The sequence below is a fragment of the Mastigoproctus giganteus genome, chromosome 10 (assembly GCF_048544385.1).
Source record: "Mastigoproctus giganteus isolate SK-2022 chromosome 10, ASM4854438v1, whole genome shotgun sequence".
NCBI classification, from domain to species: Eukaryota; Metazoa; Arthropoda; class Arachnida; order Uropygi; family Thelyphonidae; genus Mastigoproctus; species Mastigoproctus giganteus.
In genome coordinates, this window is record NC_143584.1 from 91,339,265 (window position 1) to 91,361,849 (window position 22,585).

General features: G+C 35.7%; 1 protein-coding gene across 2 annotated transcripts in view; it reads right to left on the reverse strand.

Annotated features, from left to right (window-relative positions):
- The window catches only part of parvin (beta-parvin), a 130,826-nt gene that overhangs the window by 59,138 nt on the left and 49,103 nt on the right, over positions 1 to 22,585 (reverse strand). For both annotated transcript variants that reach the window (XM_090382486.1, XM_090382487.1), the window contains 2 exons: positions 11,481 to 11,654; positions 824 to 961 (listed from right to left, as the gene is read on the reverse strand). In XM_090382486.1, coding sequence (XP_090238612.1) covers positions 824 to 961; positions 11,481 to 11,654 — 312 coding nt within the window. The remainder of the gene's footprint in view (positions 1 to 823; positions 962 to 11,480; positions 11,655 to 22,585) is intronic.

The following is a 22,585-nucleotide window of genomic DNA, read 5'->3' on the forward strand; positions in this document are numbered from 1 at the left end:
TCGCCAGAATTGTCCGCGAGTGGTTTGAGGAGCACGATGAAGACTTCAAGCTACTCCCTTGGCCACCGAATCCTCTGATCTTAACCCAATTGAGAATCTATGAGACCACCTCCATCGACACATCAGATGGATAGATCCTCCGCCAAGGAACCTACAGGAACTCCGGGGTGCACTGCATGGTCACAGATACCCGTAGCAACCTTCCGTGGACTTATTGAGTCCTTCCCGCAGTGGCTGGCTGTGGTGCATGCTGCAAAAGGCACATATCCTGGATACTAGGTAGGTGGTCATAATAATGTGACTAGACCCTGTAAATTCAAGAGAGAACTGAATCAACATTTGGAGTGAATGGATGGTTTTTTTTTTTTTTTTGGCTGATGCTGTATAAGCTTGCTTTCTTGCATTATATATCTCTGCCAATGCTAATGCTAATCTGCAATATTTGTTACATATCAGGCAACAGCTGTGAGATGAACAATAACTATTTGTTACTCGTCAATACAACAGAATTCCCTATTTCTCTATTTAGTGCATCACTGAAGTAAGAGGTATGGAAACAACACCTGTTATGTATTATTAACATTTATGTTTTTGGCAACTATTTTTTTTCACTACTTTTGATACTTGAACTACATGTTTTATGAAAATTTACTGGAATATTCCTATAGGCTGAGATTAGCTGCAAAATATGTTTAGGAAGGCAGCATGTGACTCACAGGTTGTACATCACTGCTTTATAGAAAATGTTTGCCATTTCTGACAATAACGGGAAAACAGTTTGCCTTTCTGACAAACTTTTAACTACCAAAATGTTAATACTTACTATCCACACTCCACTTCTGTTGATTCCAGCAGTTCAGTATTTTATTGGTAGCATCCAAAACTGTTTTCAGCTTTTGCTTCTGGCCTTCTTCTGATTGCGTTACTTCTACCACATCCAACTTGATTTCTGTTAGTTTTTCTAAAAGTATAGTTTAACAAAAACAAAATTATAATTTATAATTAACAATAAACAAAATAATTATATATAAAATGTCTTACCTTTCCTGGTCTTACAGTTAGTAAGAAAGACAACTGAAATAATGCTTACAACTAGTAAGACAATGGGAACTATGGAACTGGTGTTCACGAAGTGCCACAGTAATGAATTACCCAATTAGAAATTTCTCGATAGGTATCATGAGAGATAACTATTATTGGTAATCCACCAAATGTTTACTAGGAATACTTGTTCTGAATGATATTAGCTTGTGACGTCCACAAGCTGTATTGTTTTAGGAGATCCAGCTATTTTCCAGACACTTCAGTATCCTAAATTTACCAATGGACATTTCACACACAGGGTGTATTAAGAAAGGTGCTGTAATAATCAGACAAGGCTCAGTTCTCTACATTTTGTTTAGCCTATGTTCGATTTGACATATTTTTGATTAGTTTTGGCTGTGTGTGCATGTGTGCACGCACCGTTAGAAGTAATTTGACAGTTTGCATTTCCATTTCAGTTTCTTTTAGCCTTCCTTCAGTAGAGAACTTTTTCTCCAGCGTTTCTGGCTCCATCACATGGAAGGAGAAGTACTGAAGCCTAGTCACCAAGCAGAGTAGAAAGAGTCAGTATTTTGTTTGACAATTTGGGATTTAGATTTTGGATATGCAATAGATAAAATGAATGTGATGACAGTTTACACAGACAATTAGAGCTGGGAAATCAGATATAAATATATTAACAATGGGAACTTTAATTTTCCAGAGAAAGACTGTGATTTGTATATGGGTTTCTCACACAGTAGCAGTGCACTGCAGTTTTGTCTGGCAAAATGATGCTAGAAGAAAGCTGATGCAGGATCCAATTCATTTTGCCTATCCTTTCTAATAATTTGACCACTCCTCCTCATCCTTTAAATTTATTGCCCACTTCAACACGAGGTGAATGTGAATAACTGTGTGTGTGTGTGTGTGTGTGTGAGAGAGAGAGAGAGAGAGAGAGAGAGAGAGAGAGAGAGAGAGAGAGAGAGAGAGAGAGAGAGAGAGAGAATGTCTTGAGATATTATTTGTTGTTTAATATTTGTAATCCAAGCAACAAGGGTAATGTTTCTCTTCTATGTATTATCAATTTCCGTAAACTTCACAATCAAGTAAGAAACTGCTCTTGCTAACTTGCTAATTACATTAAGTGAGCCGGTGACAAGGAAAACTGACATCACTTTAGAACATTGAGGGTAGCAGACAGAAAATGAAAATTATATGTTTAATTATAGTTGTGCAATTTTACCTTGGCTGTGTGGAATTACATCTGTTTCCTTTTCTTTATTTTTTTTTGGTACATTAAATAAGCTGTTATTTATGGAAGAGATTAAACATAGAAGCTTCCTGAAAGAGGAAGGTATTAAACACAACCATACATTATAATAAATAATGCATAAGAAAAAAAATTAAGACATTAGAACTTTTTAATTCGAAGTTGGAGGCATGTTATAAAATATTTGGTAAATTATGATTGTGTGATGCCACTAAATGCTATGGCAAGTTCAGTTCCTGCTAAGTGCTCATTAGACCCAGTGACTTTGTGGTTACAAAGACACCTGCCCATCAATTCTGTAGTTTGTTGTTCCTGACACTTTAGTATAAAATCAAGTTTTGTTTTCAATGAATTGAGTAAGTTCGGCGACTAGCACTGGCAAATGATGGAAAAAAAAAACAAAAAAAAACAAGCTTATACAGCATCAGCAAAAAAAAAAAACCACCCTTCCCGCATCAATTGTCTGACACCTATGATAATTCTAGTTCTTCCTTAAGTTTATTCAAACTACTCATTTCCACAATCAACTACCAGCTCTGTCTGAGAGCCAATTTCCACACATCTATCCTGCTGCAACCATCATTCACAGACATTTTAAATTTATGTTCCTTATGTGTATTGTATTGTTCAAAGGTTTAAACAGTATCCTTTTGTTTCCCTCTTTATCACCCTGTCAAGCTTTGCACCATCTGCAAACTTAGACAGTATACCTGATATGCATTTATCAATATCATTAATAAATATTGAAAACAATATTGGGCCCAGCACCAAACCTCAAGTGCTGATAACATTAGTCCAAGAAGAATAGCACCAATTGATAACCATTCTCTGTCTTTCCACTCAATGTTTCCATTTGCTCTTGACAGTAGTTACATCTTTATGTAAATTTCATATCAATACACTGATCAGTGCAACTGAGTGGTTCCTTTATTTACAGAGTCCTAATGCATGAAGAGTCACCGTTGTTAATCAGATCAAGAATATTGCTTTCTTTCATTGCCTCTCTAACATGCTGGCACAGAAAACATCATCTAATAACTCTATAAAAGTCTTGCTACTGGGAGGAGTGACCAACTTACCAGTTCCAGTCAGTATTTGTTAAATTAAAATTACCCATTACAAGACATTATGATTTACTGGTATATGCAACAATATCAGTAAATCATTTATTTGTACGTATAATTGTTCATTATCTCATTACAGTCATTAAGCCTATAACACACTCTTACTCTCATTTTTGTTTTCCCAATGCACATGTCAGTCACACCAAACTGACTCAACATTGCACTGGCCAACTCTGTCAATTGAGTGCACTGCCTTAGTTTGTATGTGCTTCTTTGGTGGTAAACATAATACTCTCTCCATCTGGTGGATTAATGTAAGTTTTGTTCTTAAAAGTAGGTGACTACATGAACTTTCTCCAGCAGGACCTGCCGTGATGATTTGGCTGGTATCCAGTGTGTTGATTATCTGAGTGACCTTCTTGGCCAGCAAACTGATGTTTAGCATCCTTGATTTTTAGTTCCATTGGTTTAAATTTGGAGATTAATTTTGTAGATTTGTTCTGGAGACTGTAGTGTAAAGCCACATTTATGACTGAGCCAGCTAAAGAACCGGTATTTTGTGGCAAAGAATTTCATGAATGTGGATTATGGTGCATTTGACCATATCCCACAGGAATGGAGTAGATGCAGTGAGGGACATGATTGATGATTGTTTTACTGTTGTTTGTGCTTACTGTTTCTTGTTTAATGATCCACATGGCTTTTTGAATTTTCTGTACTACATGAGTGTAGTGTTGGGTGAACTTAAATCTGATTCAAGGATAATACCCAAGTGCTTATATGATGTGATTCTTGGTATTGGCTTATCCTGAATTAAAAAATTTAACAACATTAGTTTTTTTTGAAGGGAGCAGGTGAGATGGGCCGACTTGTCAATGCTAACATGAAGATTTAGATTTTGTAAATGCTCTACTAAGCTAGTATGAGATTATGTTTCTTGTATTACAGTAATGATGTTGCCGGTGGAGATTGATGGTGATGAAGATTTATACATCATCAGAATAAGTGATATTATGTTTATTTCAAAGGAATGGCTTGAGAGCCACTGAGAAAATTGTGCCAGATAGTAAACACCTTGAGGTACACCAGTGGAAGCTGACAGTTGGAGATTCATTTTAGATGTTGTAAAAGACCAATATCCTTTTATTATGGCAGTATTGAAGATATTTTACAATTTTTCTATTAAGTTTGAAGTGCTCATGCAGGATTTTTAGGTCTTGCTGGGATTTAATTTTCTATAGGATGCAGTTATATCAAGATATAGTATACTTCACACTATGCTTTGTCTTGAAAGGCTTTCTGTATTTTTAGTATTGTATTCTTGTTATTTTTGTATTCTTAGTATTATATTCAACAAATTAGAAAACGTATCTACTAGTTTGTAGTTGTAGATCTTTTGTTACAAAATGCCCGTTGTTGGGTATACTTCTGTTGGAGAGTTGCATGTAATGTAGTAGGTTTTTTTTTTTTTTTTTTTTTTTTCCTTCAATGATCTTCTGTATTGTGCATACTATAGCTATTGGCCTGTGTTTAAAGTGGCTGCATACATTTCCATGTTTAGGAATAAGGTTGGTCTGGTACATTTTCCATTCATTTGAACGATATGGATAGAGAATGCATTATTTAATTATGTATACTAGGGGCTTGACAATGCATACACTAAATATTTTAATGGTGAAGGTCAAAGTATTTGGTCATTTGTAGGGAATTGATGATTTGTTGAAGTGCTTCTTTATTCACTAGCTGGTTGAGCAGTTAGCATCTTCTGTTTGCATTTCAGTGAGTGTGCTGTATTCAATGTCCTGCAATGGGCTAGCTGGATGAATGTTGCTGGAGATCCAGTTTTGTATTCAGAGAATATCAGGTTGGCTTGCATTTGTCTGATACACATTTTACACACTAGCAATTTTTTTCGTTGAAAGGGCTCTTTCGTACTTAATAAATGAATTTGCAGTTCTTTGCTTTTTCCAGCTTCTGCGACTCTTTTCTTTAGCTCTGAAGCATTTCTTGAGGTCAGGATGGAACCATCATTTTCCACGTGAAGATATAGTAATCGACTTTAAAGGTTGCTTCTACTGTTATATGGTTTACCCATTTGATAAAAAGGTGGACTGCATCCTGAATGGAAATGTTAAGTGAGTCCCATGGATAGAAGTTCAAGAGATGCAGCATTTTTGCCTTATTTGGAAATTTAAGAGAGAGGACATCAGTTTGCTTTCCCTTTGAGTAGACAGATCAGCAATATTGGGGAAGATGGTGGCTAGAACTTCTGTGTGCTTATGATCCAATCTGAAGTTGATATGTGCAGAGTTGCTGCATCCTTAATGATATAATTGAAAGGATGAGTTGTAGGACCTGATTTCCTCTGGTGTTAGATGTTTTGCACCTAGAGATTTCCATCTACGATGGAAATCTCTAGGTACAAAAGTAGTTGTTTGATATATTTAAGAGGGGGGGTTTAAATTCTCCTGTGATGATGATTTTGCTGTATCTACGTGTATGGTGGTAATCCAGTTTATTATTTTATTTAACATTTTTTCTGTTGAGTTTGGTGGGTTTGTTTTTTTTTAGGAGCATTAGCAACCAAGGCCATATTGCTCCGGGGATATGCGGTGGTCATTCCCTGACCTTTCCGCATCCTCCATATTTTTTTGGCGGCTCACGGGCTCGAACCCCGGTCTAATCAAGAAGCGTGTGCTACGCACTGCTGCTCCTGCCCACCTGGCTACGGAGGGGCCGGTTTGGTGGGATGTAGAAATTTAGAATTTTCAGCTGTTCTGAGCTGTATAGGATTGTGGCTGTTATGGCTTCATAGTAATTAGAATTTATTTTATATGATTTAATGACTTCAAAATTTATCTAAGGATGAAATCTGATCCTCCAACTTTCCAGCTCTTGCGAGAGTAGAGGAATGAAGAATAGTTGAGTTGACTTGGGAGGAGGAGATGCCTGTCAAGTTTCCCATCTGTGGTTCAGAGAGACATATAACACACCTACCATCCAGAATCATGGGTAGAAGAGTCTGTAATTTGTTTTTGATTCTTCTCACATTCTAAATTAAGATATTAAAATCGGATTTTGGTTTTGGCATTCTGAGTTGATACTCAGGTTTTTTGGCTGTATATTCTTGGTGGTGTGCTGGTTTTAGCAGAAGATCCTTTAGCTATACAGTTTCTGTATTCATTGCTGGGTTGACTGGCTGAGAGAGTGTACTGGTTGTCAGCTCAGTATATCCATAAATGCCATAATAAGGAACCCTCCTGGCTGAAGGTTTAGCATTTAGCATTAGCAGACGCATATACTGCAAGAAAGCAAGCTTATACAGAATCAGCTAAAAAAAAAAACAAAAAAACCCTTGCCATTTCAACCATCCATTTGCTCCAAAAGTTTATCCACTTTGAATTTATTTGAGCTATCAACTTCCGCAATGACAGTTAAAAGTTTATTCCAGCAATGAACTACCTGCTGCCTAAAAGCAAATTTCCACACATCTATTCTATAACTGTGTTTCCTCAATTTGAATCTATGCCCCCTCAAGCTTCAAATCTGAGCAAGAGGAAGAATCCCATCAGCACTGAGTAGGCTCAATGCTGATGGGATTCAATCCATTCAAGGTCTTATACTCCTCAATCAGATCAACTTGCAGGTGCCTAGTCTCTAGATGCTGCAATTTGCAGAACTTAAGCCTTTCTTCGTAAGAGAGCCCCTTTGTTCTCCTCACCAGTCTTGTTGCCCTTCTCTGTACTCATTCTAGCAACTCTACATCCTTCCTAAAATCAGGTCTCCAGACCCAGTACTCAAGGTGTGGCCTGACTATTGCCTTATACAAGGGGATAATCACTTCCTTAACCCTGCTAGCAAAATTCCTTCATATATATATCACTGACAAGACCCCATGACCTGCTCTGGCAGCCGGCCTGCACTGCTCAGAAAACTTCATATCTGACTGCAGAATTACCCATAGGTCTCTTTAATTCTCCACTACTCTGAGTGTAACCCCACAAGGTTGGTACATTTCTCTGGGGTTACTGCTACCCATATGCAGTACTTTGCATTTGTCAATGTTAAACTTCAGTTACCACTTTTCAGCTGATCTGCCCAACTTTATAGATCCTGTTGCAGTAGCATATTGTCATTAACAACCCTGCCAACCTTTGTATCATCTGCAAACTTCAACATTAAGCTTGATATATCTTCATCAATATCATTTATAAATACAGAAAACAACAATGGACCCAACACCAAACCCTGGGGGACTCCACTAATAACATTAGTCCATGAAGAGCAGTGTCCATTGATTACCACTCTGTCTTCTCCTACTTAACCATCCTTTTATCCATTGTAGCAACTTGCCCTTAATGCAATACTGCTCCAATTTGTACAGTAGTCTTCTATGTGCAACAGTATCAAAAGTTTTCCTGAAATCTAAGTATATGATATCACAATAATTTTTTGCATCCAGTTCCTTTGTGACACATCATAGTATCCAATCAAATTGATCAGACAAGACTTCCCCTTAACAAACCCCATGCTGTGTCTAAGTCATTACTGCAGTCTTGTCTAAATGATCCTGCAATGCTTTAGATACAGCTGAATAGAGTTTTCACTGATTTCCACTCTGACAGATGCAGAGAATGGATGCATTGTAGAAAGCTTAGTTGATTTTATAGGAATATTAAGTTAAACTAATAGTTGGTGAATTTCTTTACTGGTAGTGGCAGGATCTAAGCAACTTATGAATATACTTTGAGAGCTTTTTCTGTTATTCCTTGCAGCACTCGGACACTGGAGGATCGGGAGCTGATGATGTTGATTATAGTACTGTTGTTCCAAAGGTTTTACCTCTTTACTGTAGGAGAAAGGTTATAGTTTCTGAGTGGTTAGGAGGTGGGATGGATTGCTGGACCAGTGGGAGAGACAAGTAATTACTGGGATGGCCTGGTATGGTTGACAAATGATTTTGGGAGTTGTTCTGCTGGTCAGGATTATTTGGGTTGGGTTTTACCAAGCTAGATTTTGTGATGCACTGGACAGGAATATTAATGATGGGAATCATGGGAAGGGAAGACTGCCTTTTAGGGATTTGTTTTCGTGGAGATTTAGAGTTTGGGTTGGGCATTGACCAACCCAAACTCTGAATTTTTTCAGATTGATGGTAAGGAATTTATGCACTGATATATGTTGCTCAGAGGGTTTTTGTGCATAGACTGGGATAAATTCTTCTGCAACACAGTCATGTGGGGTGGATGGAGGGAGAGAGTTGACTCCAATAGTAATTTAAATTGATGCTTAGCTGAAAGTAGCAGATTATAGGTTTTTACTTGTTCATCTTCAAGTCTGAGATTGTACCTCTTTTAATATAGAACTTTCATGGCATATTTCCCTAGCTATTTGTTCTAATGATGCCATTTTTTCAAGGATTAGCAGGCACACTTGGCAGGAAGTAGCAGTACTAATCATACCAGTTTGAATGCAGATTTTAAAGTCTAGAAGGAAAGATTGGTTAGGGTTGTTAGGTTGATAGGACATGGCAGGGGAAAGGTATGGGATAGGGAAATGACGAAGGTCAGGCCAATGGGGGAGAGTTAACTGGGGTGCCCCATTTGGTTTTTGCATTTTGCAGAATTTAACATTGCCATTTAAGCTTATTAATACTATTTAATTTTTTTAAAATCCTTTACCACAGAACACTAACAACAGAATACCAGCTGACAGACTCTTGTACATTTGATTCTGTATTATCTGAGAGGTATTATATACAGTATGTTAGTAGGTTAAGAAGGTACTGTGCGATCTGCTTGAAATAGGTGCCAAAACTGCTTACTTACTAGTGCAGGAAGGACAAGCATTTAGTCACAAGAGGGGAGAGTATTTATGATTTATTTGCTTGAACTCAGGACCAGGTTACTTGGGCTCTAGACTGCATGAGTTGGGGGAATGGCCCTTTCCAGTAGAAAAGTTTCCATCAGGGTTATTAGCATTAGCATTAGTAGAGGCATTTGATGCAAGAAAGCAAGCTTATGCAGCATCAGCCAAAAAAAAAAAAATAAAAATAATAAATAAATAACCACTTCCACTTCACCCCTCTGTTCGTTCGAAATACCTGTCCAGCTGAGCCTTAAACTTATTTAGGCTATCAACTTCCATGACAAGGGATGGAAATCTGTTCCACCAACCAACCACCCGCTGGCTAAAGGCAAATTTCTGCACGTCTATCCTAACATCTGTCTTTCCTCAATTTGAATTTATGCCCTCTCAGGTGATTATTCTGAGCAAGAGGAAGAATCCCATCAGCATTGAGCATGCTCAAACCATTCAAGGCTTTATACACCTCTATCAGATCACCTCGCTGGTGCCTAGTCTCCAGACACTGTAATTTGCAAAACTTAAGCCTTTCTTCGTAAGAGCACCCCTTTGTTCCATTCACTAATCTTGCTGCCCTTCTCTGTACTCGTTCCAGCAGCTCTACATCCTTCTTGAAATGAGGCCTCCAGGCCTGTATACAGTACTCTAGGTGTGGCCTGACCATTGTCTTATACAAGGGAATAATCACCTCCTTATCCCTGCTAGAAAAATTCCTATATATTGTTGACAATACACCATGAGCTACTCTTGCAGCCCGTCTGCACTGCTCAGAGAACTTCATATCTGCCTGCACAACCACCCCCAGGTCCCTTTCATTCTCTACCACTGTCAGTGTAGTACCACAGAGTTGATACGTTGCTCCGGAGTTGCTGTTTCCCATATGTAGTACTTTACATTTGTCACCTCTCAGCCCATCTGCTCAACCTTTCCAGATCCTGTTGCAGCAGCATAGTGTCAGTAGTGTCCTTGACAACCCTGCCAGTGATACCCTAATGTCACACAATGGCCTAGAAACAGTTCATATCGAATGACAATAGTGATTCTGCTAGGACTTAAATATTCAGAGGTGATGAAATCAGCTGTAAATACACATAAAACAAAAATGGAAATAAATTGTGCTTATCCTCTGCTAACTTGAAAATATTTGACTTGGGTAACCAGCAGACGTCAAGGTGACAAGTCATGCACCAGTTTGCTCAAATATGTTGTGAAAACTACCTAAAAATTTACTATGAAGCAGAAGCTAAATTTCTTCCTCACATGGTAAAATCTTATAAATCTGGAATTCCAAGTGACACTTTTGAAACATTACTAAAAAAAATCTAGAAATTATCTAGAATTTATAAACGTTACTGCTGCTTTGACTATCAAATTATTAAGGAAGGCAGGAAACTTTACCACAACTTCCTGAAGTAGCGTGTTTATCAGATCTCCAATGATGCATGCCTCTGACAGTTTTCTCTTTATTCAAATATGTAGTGCTAGAAATTTCTTGGCTGCTTTAGCAGTGATAGTGAAATTTTCAAAGCAACATATTTCAATCATTTAAGTTTAAAGGAAATACAAAACAATAACAGAAAACCTGCTCACTTTGAAAGTTTACTGACACATCAATGAAGGAATGTGATTATCAGTGATCCATCCAATCATATCACAAGTTTACTAACATTGAGAAGCATGTCACTTCAGGAAGATACAGAACAGCTTGCCAGAGTCAAATTTATACAGGTATACTAATCGTTATTATTATACTAATTGTATTAATACAACTGTCTCAATTAAAATTTTATTTTAAACTTAAGTCTTAATAATAATGTGACACACAATTGCATATCAGCAGTGCTACTTTCCTGCTCTATTAGAACACTACATAATCTCTTTTTATGGTAGAAATAGTAACTACTGTAGAAATAGTAATTTATATGGCCACAGTGTATATTTAGGTTTCAAAATAACCAGCAAGGGCAAAGTCCTATTGCTCAGAGCATATTGTTGTACAAGTTTCTTATGTACTTTTTTTTTTTTTTTTTAAAGGAAAATAAGCATTAGCATTTTAGAATTGTAATTTTAATTACTCATTTTTTGAAATTATATTTTGGAAGTTAAACATCTTCACCTGGGTGATCTCAGGGGTATATAAATAACTAGTAGGGAAAACAGTGATTTATATTATTCATAAACACTTATTTACATCCAACCATGCTTTAAAGAACAAACACTGATAATACTTAATACCAAAGAAATAATTATATTACCAAGTAATTTCTGTAAAATCTGGCCATCATATAAGTCTTCTTCAATATCCTTAACAATTATTCGTTGGTCAGCCAATTCATCATTTATCCATTCAATTAAGACTGCCATCAGTTCTTTGAGTTTGGGATCATCGTAAGACCCTGGTTCTATCATAGATCTCTCTTCATATTCATCTGGATAAAAAATTTCAATAAAAAGAATATTAATTACATTTGCAAACTTGTAAAATTTGGATATTTCCAGAATTCAAAAATTTTGGCAAACAATTTAAAATTAAATATACAATTTAAAATATCTATCAGAGTGACAACGACATTAACTTTATTACTTCACCATCACAGGTTTGACTTTCAGTTTTCATCACTGTACTTTAGCCATAAAATGGTTCATACTGCAGCACAATTAATGATGATATTGGTTATAACATGGTTAAAAAAAAATCAAATCTCTTATTTGAAAGAGCTGCATGGTGTATAAAATACTTTGTGCCATTTAATTGTGTAACTTTCATTCAGTACAATCAAATTTATTTAAAATATTAATTTGAGAAATTTAAAATAATGTTAAAATAAATTAGAACATGCAATCTTTTCCATTTCACATTGTGTTCTTCTTGTTTCATATTTTGTTATTCCCAAAGATATATCAGATAGTGTACAAAATATATTGTATTGCCTACTTGTGTAACGTGTTTTTTGAAATGTCTATAACACACTCTTACACTGTTACAACAACAACAAAAAAAAAAAAAAAAATTCCACAACTATAGTAAACTTCCATTTTAACAATATAACACCCCCTCCCATAATGCTCTTTTCTTCTAACCCCATGGTCAATCCTATGAAGTGCCATGCATTTTTTAACATCTATAGCACTCCTATTTAAAATGCTTTTTTTTTTGCCTATTCTATTTTTTTTTTTTAAGGTCCCAAAAAGAAATAAACCCACATATAACCCTCCACCTATTAATTTTAGTTTTGAGAAACTAGTATTAGAATCTAAATCCTAGTAAGTATTCATGTTTCATGTTTACTTTCATAGAAGCTGTTTCCAGTGTAGGTGACATTTATTTCATACAAAGCTTTGAAGGCAGGAATGCCCCTTGACAACTGTGTCCAGCCATTTTTTGTTGAATTTACACACCCACCTTAGTTTTTTTCAGGATTCAATGTTGTCTGTCCACTTTTTTGTATGCTGGTAGAGCAATCAGTGTCATTTTGTGCATTCAACATCAGCATTAATAAAAAATGTTAAAAAAGTCATTGTCAGTGAAGAAGAAAAAATTACTAATTAATTCATGAATTATTAAGTAAATGTTACGATTATCATGTTTATATTACTCAAGATATGTCTAGTTTAGTTTAATTTCATAAAATATTTTTAAAATTTTATTCTTAGCTGCATGCAAAAAAAATAAAAGGTTGAAAGTGCTAAAAAACAAGTAGTGTGTGCAGTTTTGCAAATACAAACCATTAGTTCACTAATAGGAAAAAAAAAAAAAAAAAAGAGAGAGAGGATGAAAAATCAATATTATCTAGTAAAATGATGTAAAACTTCTTGGTGTGGATGGGGAGTGGGGAAAAAATCATTTTGTTTTGCCAAAAATGTGTTCTAATGAAGATCACTGAAAATTATTTCAAAAGAAGCATTATTTGTATAAACTTTGCTGCACTTATTTAAGCAACAATTTTAAACAGACTGATTACTGCTTTTAAATTAAAGCAAAATTAATAAATAAAATTATGGAATAGTATACTGTGGAATTAATATTATTTTGCTTGTAAGAGTATCATTTTGAAAGCATATTTTAGATACAACTTACTGTTACTTTTCACACGCTAATGATCAAGTTTGTGCTTAATGCTTAAGTTAACTTCCCCCCCCCCCATATTAAAATGAAAATTCAATTGTAGTTAGCGCAATTGAAAATATGTGGAGGTCAGATAGAAAATCTCATATCATAAATACAAATAAAAAATGTAGAAGTCATAGTAAAGGATATGGTAATGAAATTTTTTTTTGATCCATTTTTAAAATTTCTATTTTTAAATTTAAAAAAATATATTTCTTAGTCATATTTACAGTATGGGCTGCATTAGTGGCATTCATAATTTTTCTTTAATTGAAAATCAGTACATTTTCAGCCCAGAGAAAGAGAGACTGCAAATATTTTGTTATACTGAATTTTTTTGTCAAAACTAATTTGTTCAAATGAGACTTACAAAGTAATAATAATAAGGGAAGCCTGCTGGGAACCAGAAATAGTTTTGATGTAGTGAAAATTGTTAAAATGGTATCTTTAAGTAACAAAATTTCACTTCACTAAAATACTGATGAAATATGAAAACTAGTCTGCCCAAAAAAAGGAGCCCACTTATAATGCTTTCCAGCTTATACAGCATTAGTAGAGGCATTTTATACAAGAAAGTAAGCTTATATAGCACAGACAAAAAAAAAAAAAAAAATCCCAGTTCACACAACCATTTGCTCTAAAAGTTTTTCCAGTTCTTTGAATTTATTTAAGCTATCAACTTCCACGACAGATGGAAGTTTGTTCCAGCATCCAACTCTGGTCTCCAGATGCTGCAATTTGAAAAGTTTAAGCCTTTCTTGGTAAGAGTAACCCTTTGTTCCCCTCACCAATCTTGTTGCCCTTCTCTGTACTCGTCCTAGCAACTCTAGTACTCCAGGTGTGGCCTGGCCATTGCCTTATACAAAGGAATAATCACCTCCTCGCTACTAGCAAAATTCCTGTATGTCACTGACAAGACCTCATGACCTGCTCTTGCAGCCTGTCTACACTGCTCAGAAAACTTCATATCTGACTGCATAATTACTCCAAGATCTCTTTCATTCTCTACCACTCTGAATGCAGTACCACACAGTTGGTACATTGCTCTGGGGTTACTTCTACCCACATGCAGTACTTTGTATTTTTTAATGTTAAACTTCAGTTGCCACTTCTCAGCCCATATTTTCTATATCCTCTTGCAGTAGCATATTATCATTAACAACCCTGCCAACTTGGACATTAAGCCTAATATACCTTCATCAATATCATTGATAAATATAGAAAACAACTAACACTGAACCCTGGGGAACTCCATTAATAACATTAGTCCACAAAGAGCAGTGTCCATTAATTACCACTCTCTGTCTTCTCCCACTCAACCACCCTTTTATCCATTGTAGCAACTTGCCCTTAATGCCATACTGCTCCAGTTTATACAGTAGTTTTCCACGTGCAACAGTATCAAAAGCTTTCCTGAAATCCAAGTATATGATTCAAAATTTTTTTGCATCCAGTTCCCTTGTAACCACATCATAGTATCCAATCAAATTGGTCAGACATGACTTCCCCTTAACAAACCCATGCTGTGTCTGAATTATTACTGCAGTCTTGTTTAGATGATCTTGCAATGCTTCTTTAACCAGCGATTCCATTATTTTCCGTGGAACAGAAGTTTAATAAGTCTGTAATTACTCGTGTCACCTTTGTGAACTGGAGATGCATTTGCACATCTCCAGTCTGTGGGGACCTTCCCTGAGGCCAAGGACACCCTCATAATTATGGCAAATTGCTTACTTCCTTTGCTGCCTCCTTTAATATTACTCGATAGATACCACCTACCCCACATACCTTTCTTATATTTAACTTCAACAATTTCTCCTCCACTTTGCTTTCAGTTATTACAAAATCATTAAGATCGCTGTTGGAGTTTAATAAGCTTCTGTCCTCCAATATCCTACAGCAGTGGTTCCGAAACTGTGGTCCACGGACCCCCGGGAATCCGTGAGATCATGGTCGGGGGGTCCGCAGGTGAAAAATTAAATTACTTCCCTGAATTTGTTAGGCATCTTGTGCCCTTAGTTGTGATTCTTTCTTTCTAGCAGTTGTTCATACCAGCATTGTAGCAGTTCCAGGCCATTCTGCTATCAGATTAAGATAACCATGAACTGATCTTGCCAGTAAGAGTTCTTCTGGGAAGCTCACATTTTACCACTCGCCATGCTGCGCATGTGTGGGAGCAAGCGATTCTTGCCCTTCGCCAGCTCCGCATGCCCCATCCGTGGCGACAGCTCTCATCGTCAGTTGCCTGATTTTGTGTACAGTTTTAGTCTGTTTCTTCCATCGTGAAAGTATTGTTGAAAAACTGAGGTAAGTTGAACAGTGTTTGATAATTATATGCAATTTTTATTGATATTTTATTAGTATTTAAATTATATTTATTATTCCAGGAAGTGGATCGTTGGTTAAAGAGTAGTACATCAGTAAAACGTAAAAGCAGAAATAATTCAGAGTCATCTGATGATGGTGGCATGCCTTGTTCAACTTCAGAAACTTTAAAGAAGACACCAACGCACAAGACACGCAAGTACTCTGCAGAATATTTAACATTTGGATTTACAAGTACTTGTGTTCACAATGTTGATAATCCTTTATGCATCATATGTTTTGACATATTATCAAATGAAGCCATGAAACCGGCCAAGCTTAGGTACCACCTGGACACAAAACATAAACAAAATGCAATAAATCGATTGATGTTTTTCAAATGAAATTAAAAGAATTACAAGCAACTCAGTAACTCATAAGAAAAACTGCGACTAGTAACAACAATCAACAGGCCATTACCGCATCATATGAGGTCTCTCTCTTAACAGCAAAATCAGGAAAACCTCATACAATTGCTGGGAAGTTAATTCTACCTGCCACAAAGATAATGGTTACACAAATGGTGGGAGACAGAGCGACAAAAGATTTAAATTTAATTTCATTATCAGACACTACAATTAGTGATCAAATCACGGAAATGTCTAATAATATTGTAAATCAACTGATTGAACGTGTGCAAAAGAGTCAGTATTTTTCACTGCAACTTGATGAAAGTATGGATATTTCCAACAATGCTAATTTACTTGCCTTCATTCGAATATGACGGTAAATTTCATGAAGATTTCTTATTTTGTAAAGCTCTTCAAACTTGCACTACGGGGCAAGCACTTTTCACTTGTTTAAATGATTTCATAAAAATGAATGAACTAAATTAGTGAAAATGTGTTGGCATTAGTATAGATGGCGCTCGAGCTATGACTGGAAAAGTAAGCGGGATGTTTAGTTTAATTCAAAATGAAGCACCAAATGCAATCTGGACACACTGTTGCATCCATCGTGAATCACTTGCTGTCAGAAAAATACTGACAGATTTAAAAACAACATTGGATGAAGCTATATCTATAGTAAATTTTATTAGGGCTTGCCCACTAAATAGTAGAATTTTTAATGTTTTACATAATGAAATGGGAAGCCATCATAAACAACTACTACTACATACTGAAGTTCGTTGATTGTCTCGTGGGAAGGTTTTGAATTGCATTTTCGAACTTCGTGATGAAATAAGAGTATTTTTAATTGATCAAAAAAAAATTACCCTTTGAAAGAGCGTTTTAATGACTTCTCTTGGATAGTGAAAATTGCATATTTAGCTGATATTTTTTGTTACTTAAATGAACTAAATTTAAGTTTGCAAGGAATGACTGTAGATGTTTTTGAAGTTGAAGATAAAATAGAATTGTGGGTGATAGAGATTTAAATATCAGGAGTGATCTCAGCAAACAGAGAGCTCATCTGTGATTGCTATTTCAAAAATTTTACCAAGACATCATATCCTAGAAAAATCTACTAGATCTTCCATTTAAGGTGTATTCTAATTTATATTTCATTATGATAAATGCTTCCACAATGCAAAGTTTACAATTATTGTTTAATTTGATTAAGATTTTTGCATTATCTAATTGAAGTTTATAGCAATAAACAATGGTTTAGGTGCAAGTTTCCCAAGTTCCACTAATTCCCATTCCACTATGAATACTACATTGATAAAAATAATGCACATGTGGAGTGCATTATTTTCATCAATGGCGTGGTTAAAAAGTTAAAGTGCAGCCATTATCAACCCACTGCAGGATGGAAGCCTCCTCAACAATTCATGCTGAGGGAAATGGACCATAATCTGCCACGCTGGTCCAGTGCGGGTTGGCAGATCGACTGTATTCAGCAGTCAGGGGTTTGAACCCCGGTCTACTCAAAGAGCGTGTGCTACTGCACTCCCACTCCTGACCACTTGGCTACAGAGGCGTGGTAATTTGTGCTTATTTTCAGAATACAGTATTCGTAGTAGAATGAGAATGACGGAACTTAAGACATATATGAGACTGCACACACAAATTGTATATAATGCAAAAATTTAATGAAATTAAATGATTACAAACTTTGCACTATGGGAGCACTCACCATAATGAAATATAAATTAGCCATACACATTAAATGCCAGTCCCACAGTATATTTTTCTAGTCTCTGACGCTTCGATAAAATTAAGTTTTCAAATAGTCAATCACAGATGAGCTCTCCAATCACTGAGATCACTCCTGATATTTAAATCCCTGCCTCCCACAAGTGCACTATCTAACATGGCAAACGATAACAGCTTACTGAAAATACCAGTACTCTTTTTATAATTACATTTTAAAAAGTCACTTTCTTCAGTTTTGTGTTTTATGCCCAAATTAGCAATTTTAAGTTCGACACTTAATGAAGTGGTTTTTGCAGTTTTCTTTCAAATTAAAAACTGACCACATGAAAATTTAAATACAAGAAGAATAAAGAGGTGAGCTGTCTTCAAAGATGCTCTTAAATAATTATTATAGATTTTTTATTATTTTCTTTCTGAATTACTATTCAGAACTAAAATATCTCTTTTAAATAAATTTTTATATACTTTTATAAATTTTAACCTAAGTGAGCACATTTATTTGCAGAAAATAATAATGTGGCTTTAAATACAGATTGTTTCGTGGAAATATTTTTCTGTAGTTTGTGTAACTACAGTGAAACTTCCCTTTAACGGACAGCCATGGGGAACAAAAATTTGTCCGTTAGACAGAAGTGTCCGCTAACAAGAAGTCTGAGGGAGAAAAAAAAACAGAAAGAAAGAAAAATCGTTAAATGTTTAATGTAAAATTAAATTAAAATATATACAGATTTTGCACAATATTTTTGTAAATAATATATAATTACATACACAAGAGATAAAGAAAAATCGTTAAACGTTTAATGTAAAATTAAATTAAATTATATACAGATTTTGCACAATATTTTTGTAAATAATATACATACAATTGTGCTATGCATATTATGACTTTATCTTAAGAAAAATACATACAGTAATCACTTATTTTCTTCTGCACCTTCTTCCAGCTGATAATTTTGTTTTCAACATTTGTTTGGAGTGAAGAAACCATCGAAAGTCCTTCAGTATCTTCTTCAGCGGCGAAAAACAATTTTAAATGATTGATTTGTATGAGCGCTTCTTCTATTTTCATCGGTGGTTCGTCGTTAATATGTTCTTCGACAGAATGACCTCCTTCCATTTCTTCATCCTCATGAGGAAATTCTTGAAAAATATCGATGATAATGTCGTTGATATCTAGAGCACCATCTTCTGTAGTGAGGTTCGAGTCTATATCTTTGTAGCCAGGGTCACTTGTAGCTGAAGTATCGTACATTATCAATAGATGTCGAAGTTCTTGTTCTTCTTGGTGCTCCACATTGCTGTTCACAACTTCAATTTTGCGTTTGAGAAGCCAGACGTTACAAAACAATAGACCACCGCATATCCCGGAGCAACTAAGGCCATATTGCTCCGGGATATGCGGTGGTCATTCCCTGACCTTTCCGTATTTGGTGGTGACGGGCTCGAACCCCTGTCTAATCAAGAAGCATGTGCTATGCACTGCTGCTCCTTCCCACCTGGCTACGGAGGCGCCTTTTTAGCACGTGCGCGACAAAACCACTCATACGTAACATTGTCAATTTGAAGTCCAAGAGTTTTCGGGAATGATTTTTGAACGTGATCATTTCCGTGTTGCCAAAATTGTTTGAGCAGTTCATTTTTTTTCTTTAGGATGTCGCTTACCTGCGTCTTCCCGATTTTGAATTTTGCAGCGAGATTGCGAACACTATTTTTTTTCCGATCATACGCATTAATGAGTTCGACTTTATCTTTTAAAGTTAAATGTTTACTAGAAGACATCGTGCACTTCACACAACACTGAACAAAACTGAAAACTCAAACTCAAAAGCCGAAAGGCCGACCAAATTCACCCCGCCCCCTGCACACACCGAATTCATCAGAAGTTTTACACGTGCCTTAAAAATTCTTGAAAAAGGGTTTACAACCGCGACGTAAACCTTGATAAAATTCAGAGAATCGGAAATAGAAAATAGATTGAGGCAATATGTGGAAGAAAAGTTCCTAGAAAAAGGCTGTGAGCTCTCCCGCAGTCAGTTATGGGGAGATCAAATTAAGTGCTAATCTAAACGAAACAGTGCAGATTGCCTGTCTGCGTCCGTTACAGAGAATGTCCGCTAGACAGAAGCTGAAAACACATTAAAACCAATAGAGGAGAGTTGGGGAATTTGAAAATGTTCGTTGTAGAGAGATGTTCGTTAAAGAGAGGTGTCCGTTGGGAGAAGTTTCACTGTATATACATTGCAAAAAAAAAAATGTTAATCACAAAACTCCAGTTTTAAAAAATTATAATAGATTTTTTATATAAATTTTTTCCAATTATTTAAGCTATCAGCTTCCCACGACAGTAACCTATATGCACTATTAATTAACGGTCCAATGAACACTTCAGGAGTGTAACTCTGTTACCAGATTGAGTTATAACCAGTTTGAATTTTAAGATAAACAGAAATAAATAAAATAACAAATGCCTTTATTTTATTTATGTCTGATTATATCTCACATTTCCCACCACTTGAAATGCTTTGTGTACTGTAATTTGACAGTAGATTTGTTTTAACTTTCCTAGATTTTATAATACACAGTAAGCTTGCATATACATCTTAAACATATCATATTTCTTTGGATTTTACCAAAGGGCACTTAAATCAATTTAGATAGATTTTGCACCACACATTAAAAAAAAAAAAAAAAAAAAAACCCTCTGATATATAACATCATTTTGCACATATTTTACATAACACGGCCTAGCACACCTGATGGCAGATTTCTTAACTAGAGATAGAATCAAATTAAGCAAAAATTTGCAGAAATTTTAAAAAATTGTAATTTAATGGTAAAGTTGTAATTTACTATATATATATTTTTTTTTTTTGATAAAGACAGAAAAACTCTATTAGGATGGCGAGAGACACCCACTTCATTTATCACACAAGATGGCATTGCTGTCACAAATCCAGAGAGTTGGCAGCTCTCTGGATTCAAAGCCCTTTAATGCTTGAATCTGAATGGGCTGAGCAAGCTCAATGGTGATGGCATTTTTCCACTTGTTCAGACTACATATATGAGAGGGACATAAATTCAAACTGAGGAAGGATGGTTGTAGGACAGATGTGCAGATACTTACTTTTAACCAGTGGGCGGTTGATGGTTGGAACAAACTTCTGTCTGTTTTTGTGGTAGTGGGTAGTTTGAATAAATTCAAGGAAGAACTACACAAACTATTGGAGGGGACAGACAGGTGATGTGGTAAGTTTTTTATTTTTTTAGAACTTTTTGTGTGTTATAAGCCCTTTAATGCTTGAATCTGAATGGGCTGAGCAAGCTCAATGGTGATGGCATTTTTCCACTTGTTCAGACTACATATATCAGAGGGACATAAATTCAAACTGAGGAAGGATGGTTGTAGGACAGATGTGCAGATACTTGCTTTTAACCAGTGGGCGGTTGATGGTTGGAACAAACTTCTGTCTGTTTTTGTGGTAGTGGGTAGTTTGAATAAATTCAAGGAAGAACTACACAAACTATTGGAGGGGACAGACAGGTGATGTGGTAAGTTTTTTATTTTTTTAGAACTTTTTGTGTGTTATAAGCTTGCTTTCTTGCATCATTTGCCACTACCAATAATAATACTAAGATATGACAGCCTCAAATTCCTATAATTCTTTGTTCTGAAATAATGCCACATAGAAAAATACTTGTACAGAAGATATTCATTAGAAAAAAAATTAAACTTCTTTAGCCAGTTATAAATACATATATGTAAATAAACAAATAAAGTAATAAGACTCCAGTTATTTAATTACTAGGAACATTCAATAAATCAAGTTTTCACAGAGCACTGTGAAAATGTGAATATTTTCATTTTGTTGTAGCATAAAGCTACAACAAAAAGCAACGGAAAACTGCTAGCTTGGGAGGATACACAGAATAATAGTTTAACCACAGGCACAGGTGAAAGTGATTCTTGCATTGCTACTATTGGTACATGCAGCAGCCTGGAAAGCAAGGTGTCTGGGATTTCAGGTCCTGCTTTTGGTCATCATGGAAAAAACGAATACATGGTCTGTGTTAGGGTAACCAAGAGTATGAACACATGCATGTATACTAATGCTAGGAGCATTGTAAATAAATTTGATGAATTAGAAGTACTGATTAAGTCATCAAATGCAAACATTGTAGGAATAGCGGAGAAATGGTGTAAAAAACATAAGTGATGCTAAATTTGAATATGGGAAGTACAATGTATACAGGAAGGACAGACAGAAGAGGAGAGGTGGAGGGGTTATGCTCTTAGTTAAGAAGAATATTAAATCTAAGGCAGTGATGGGTACAATGGTGAGTCAGTTTGGTGTGATATAAGCAATAGGAAAACAAAACTGAGAGTAAGAATGCGTTAGAGGCCTAATGACTGTGATGGGTATACCAAAGAGCTACAGAGAAAAATAGAGTGGGCCAGCAAATCAGAATGTCTCATAATGTTGGCTGGAATTTGTGGGTTGGTCACTCACACACTAGCAAAACTTTTGTGAATTTCTTGGATGACTAATAATTTGATCTGGTTATTGGCAGTGATTCTTCATGCATTAAGAATCTGCATGCAAAAGATCCACTGGGTGGCAGCAATCATGTACTGATATGGAGTTTAATTTTTGCCATGTGTCTCAGAGAGTTTTTAAACTTTGGGCGGTGGGACCAACTGATGATGTTACCAACAGCAAATTCTAGATGGGAAATATTCAGGGAAGTAATCAAAAAATTATAGATGGGAAATATTCAGGGAAGTAATCAA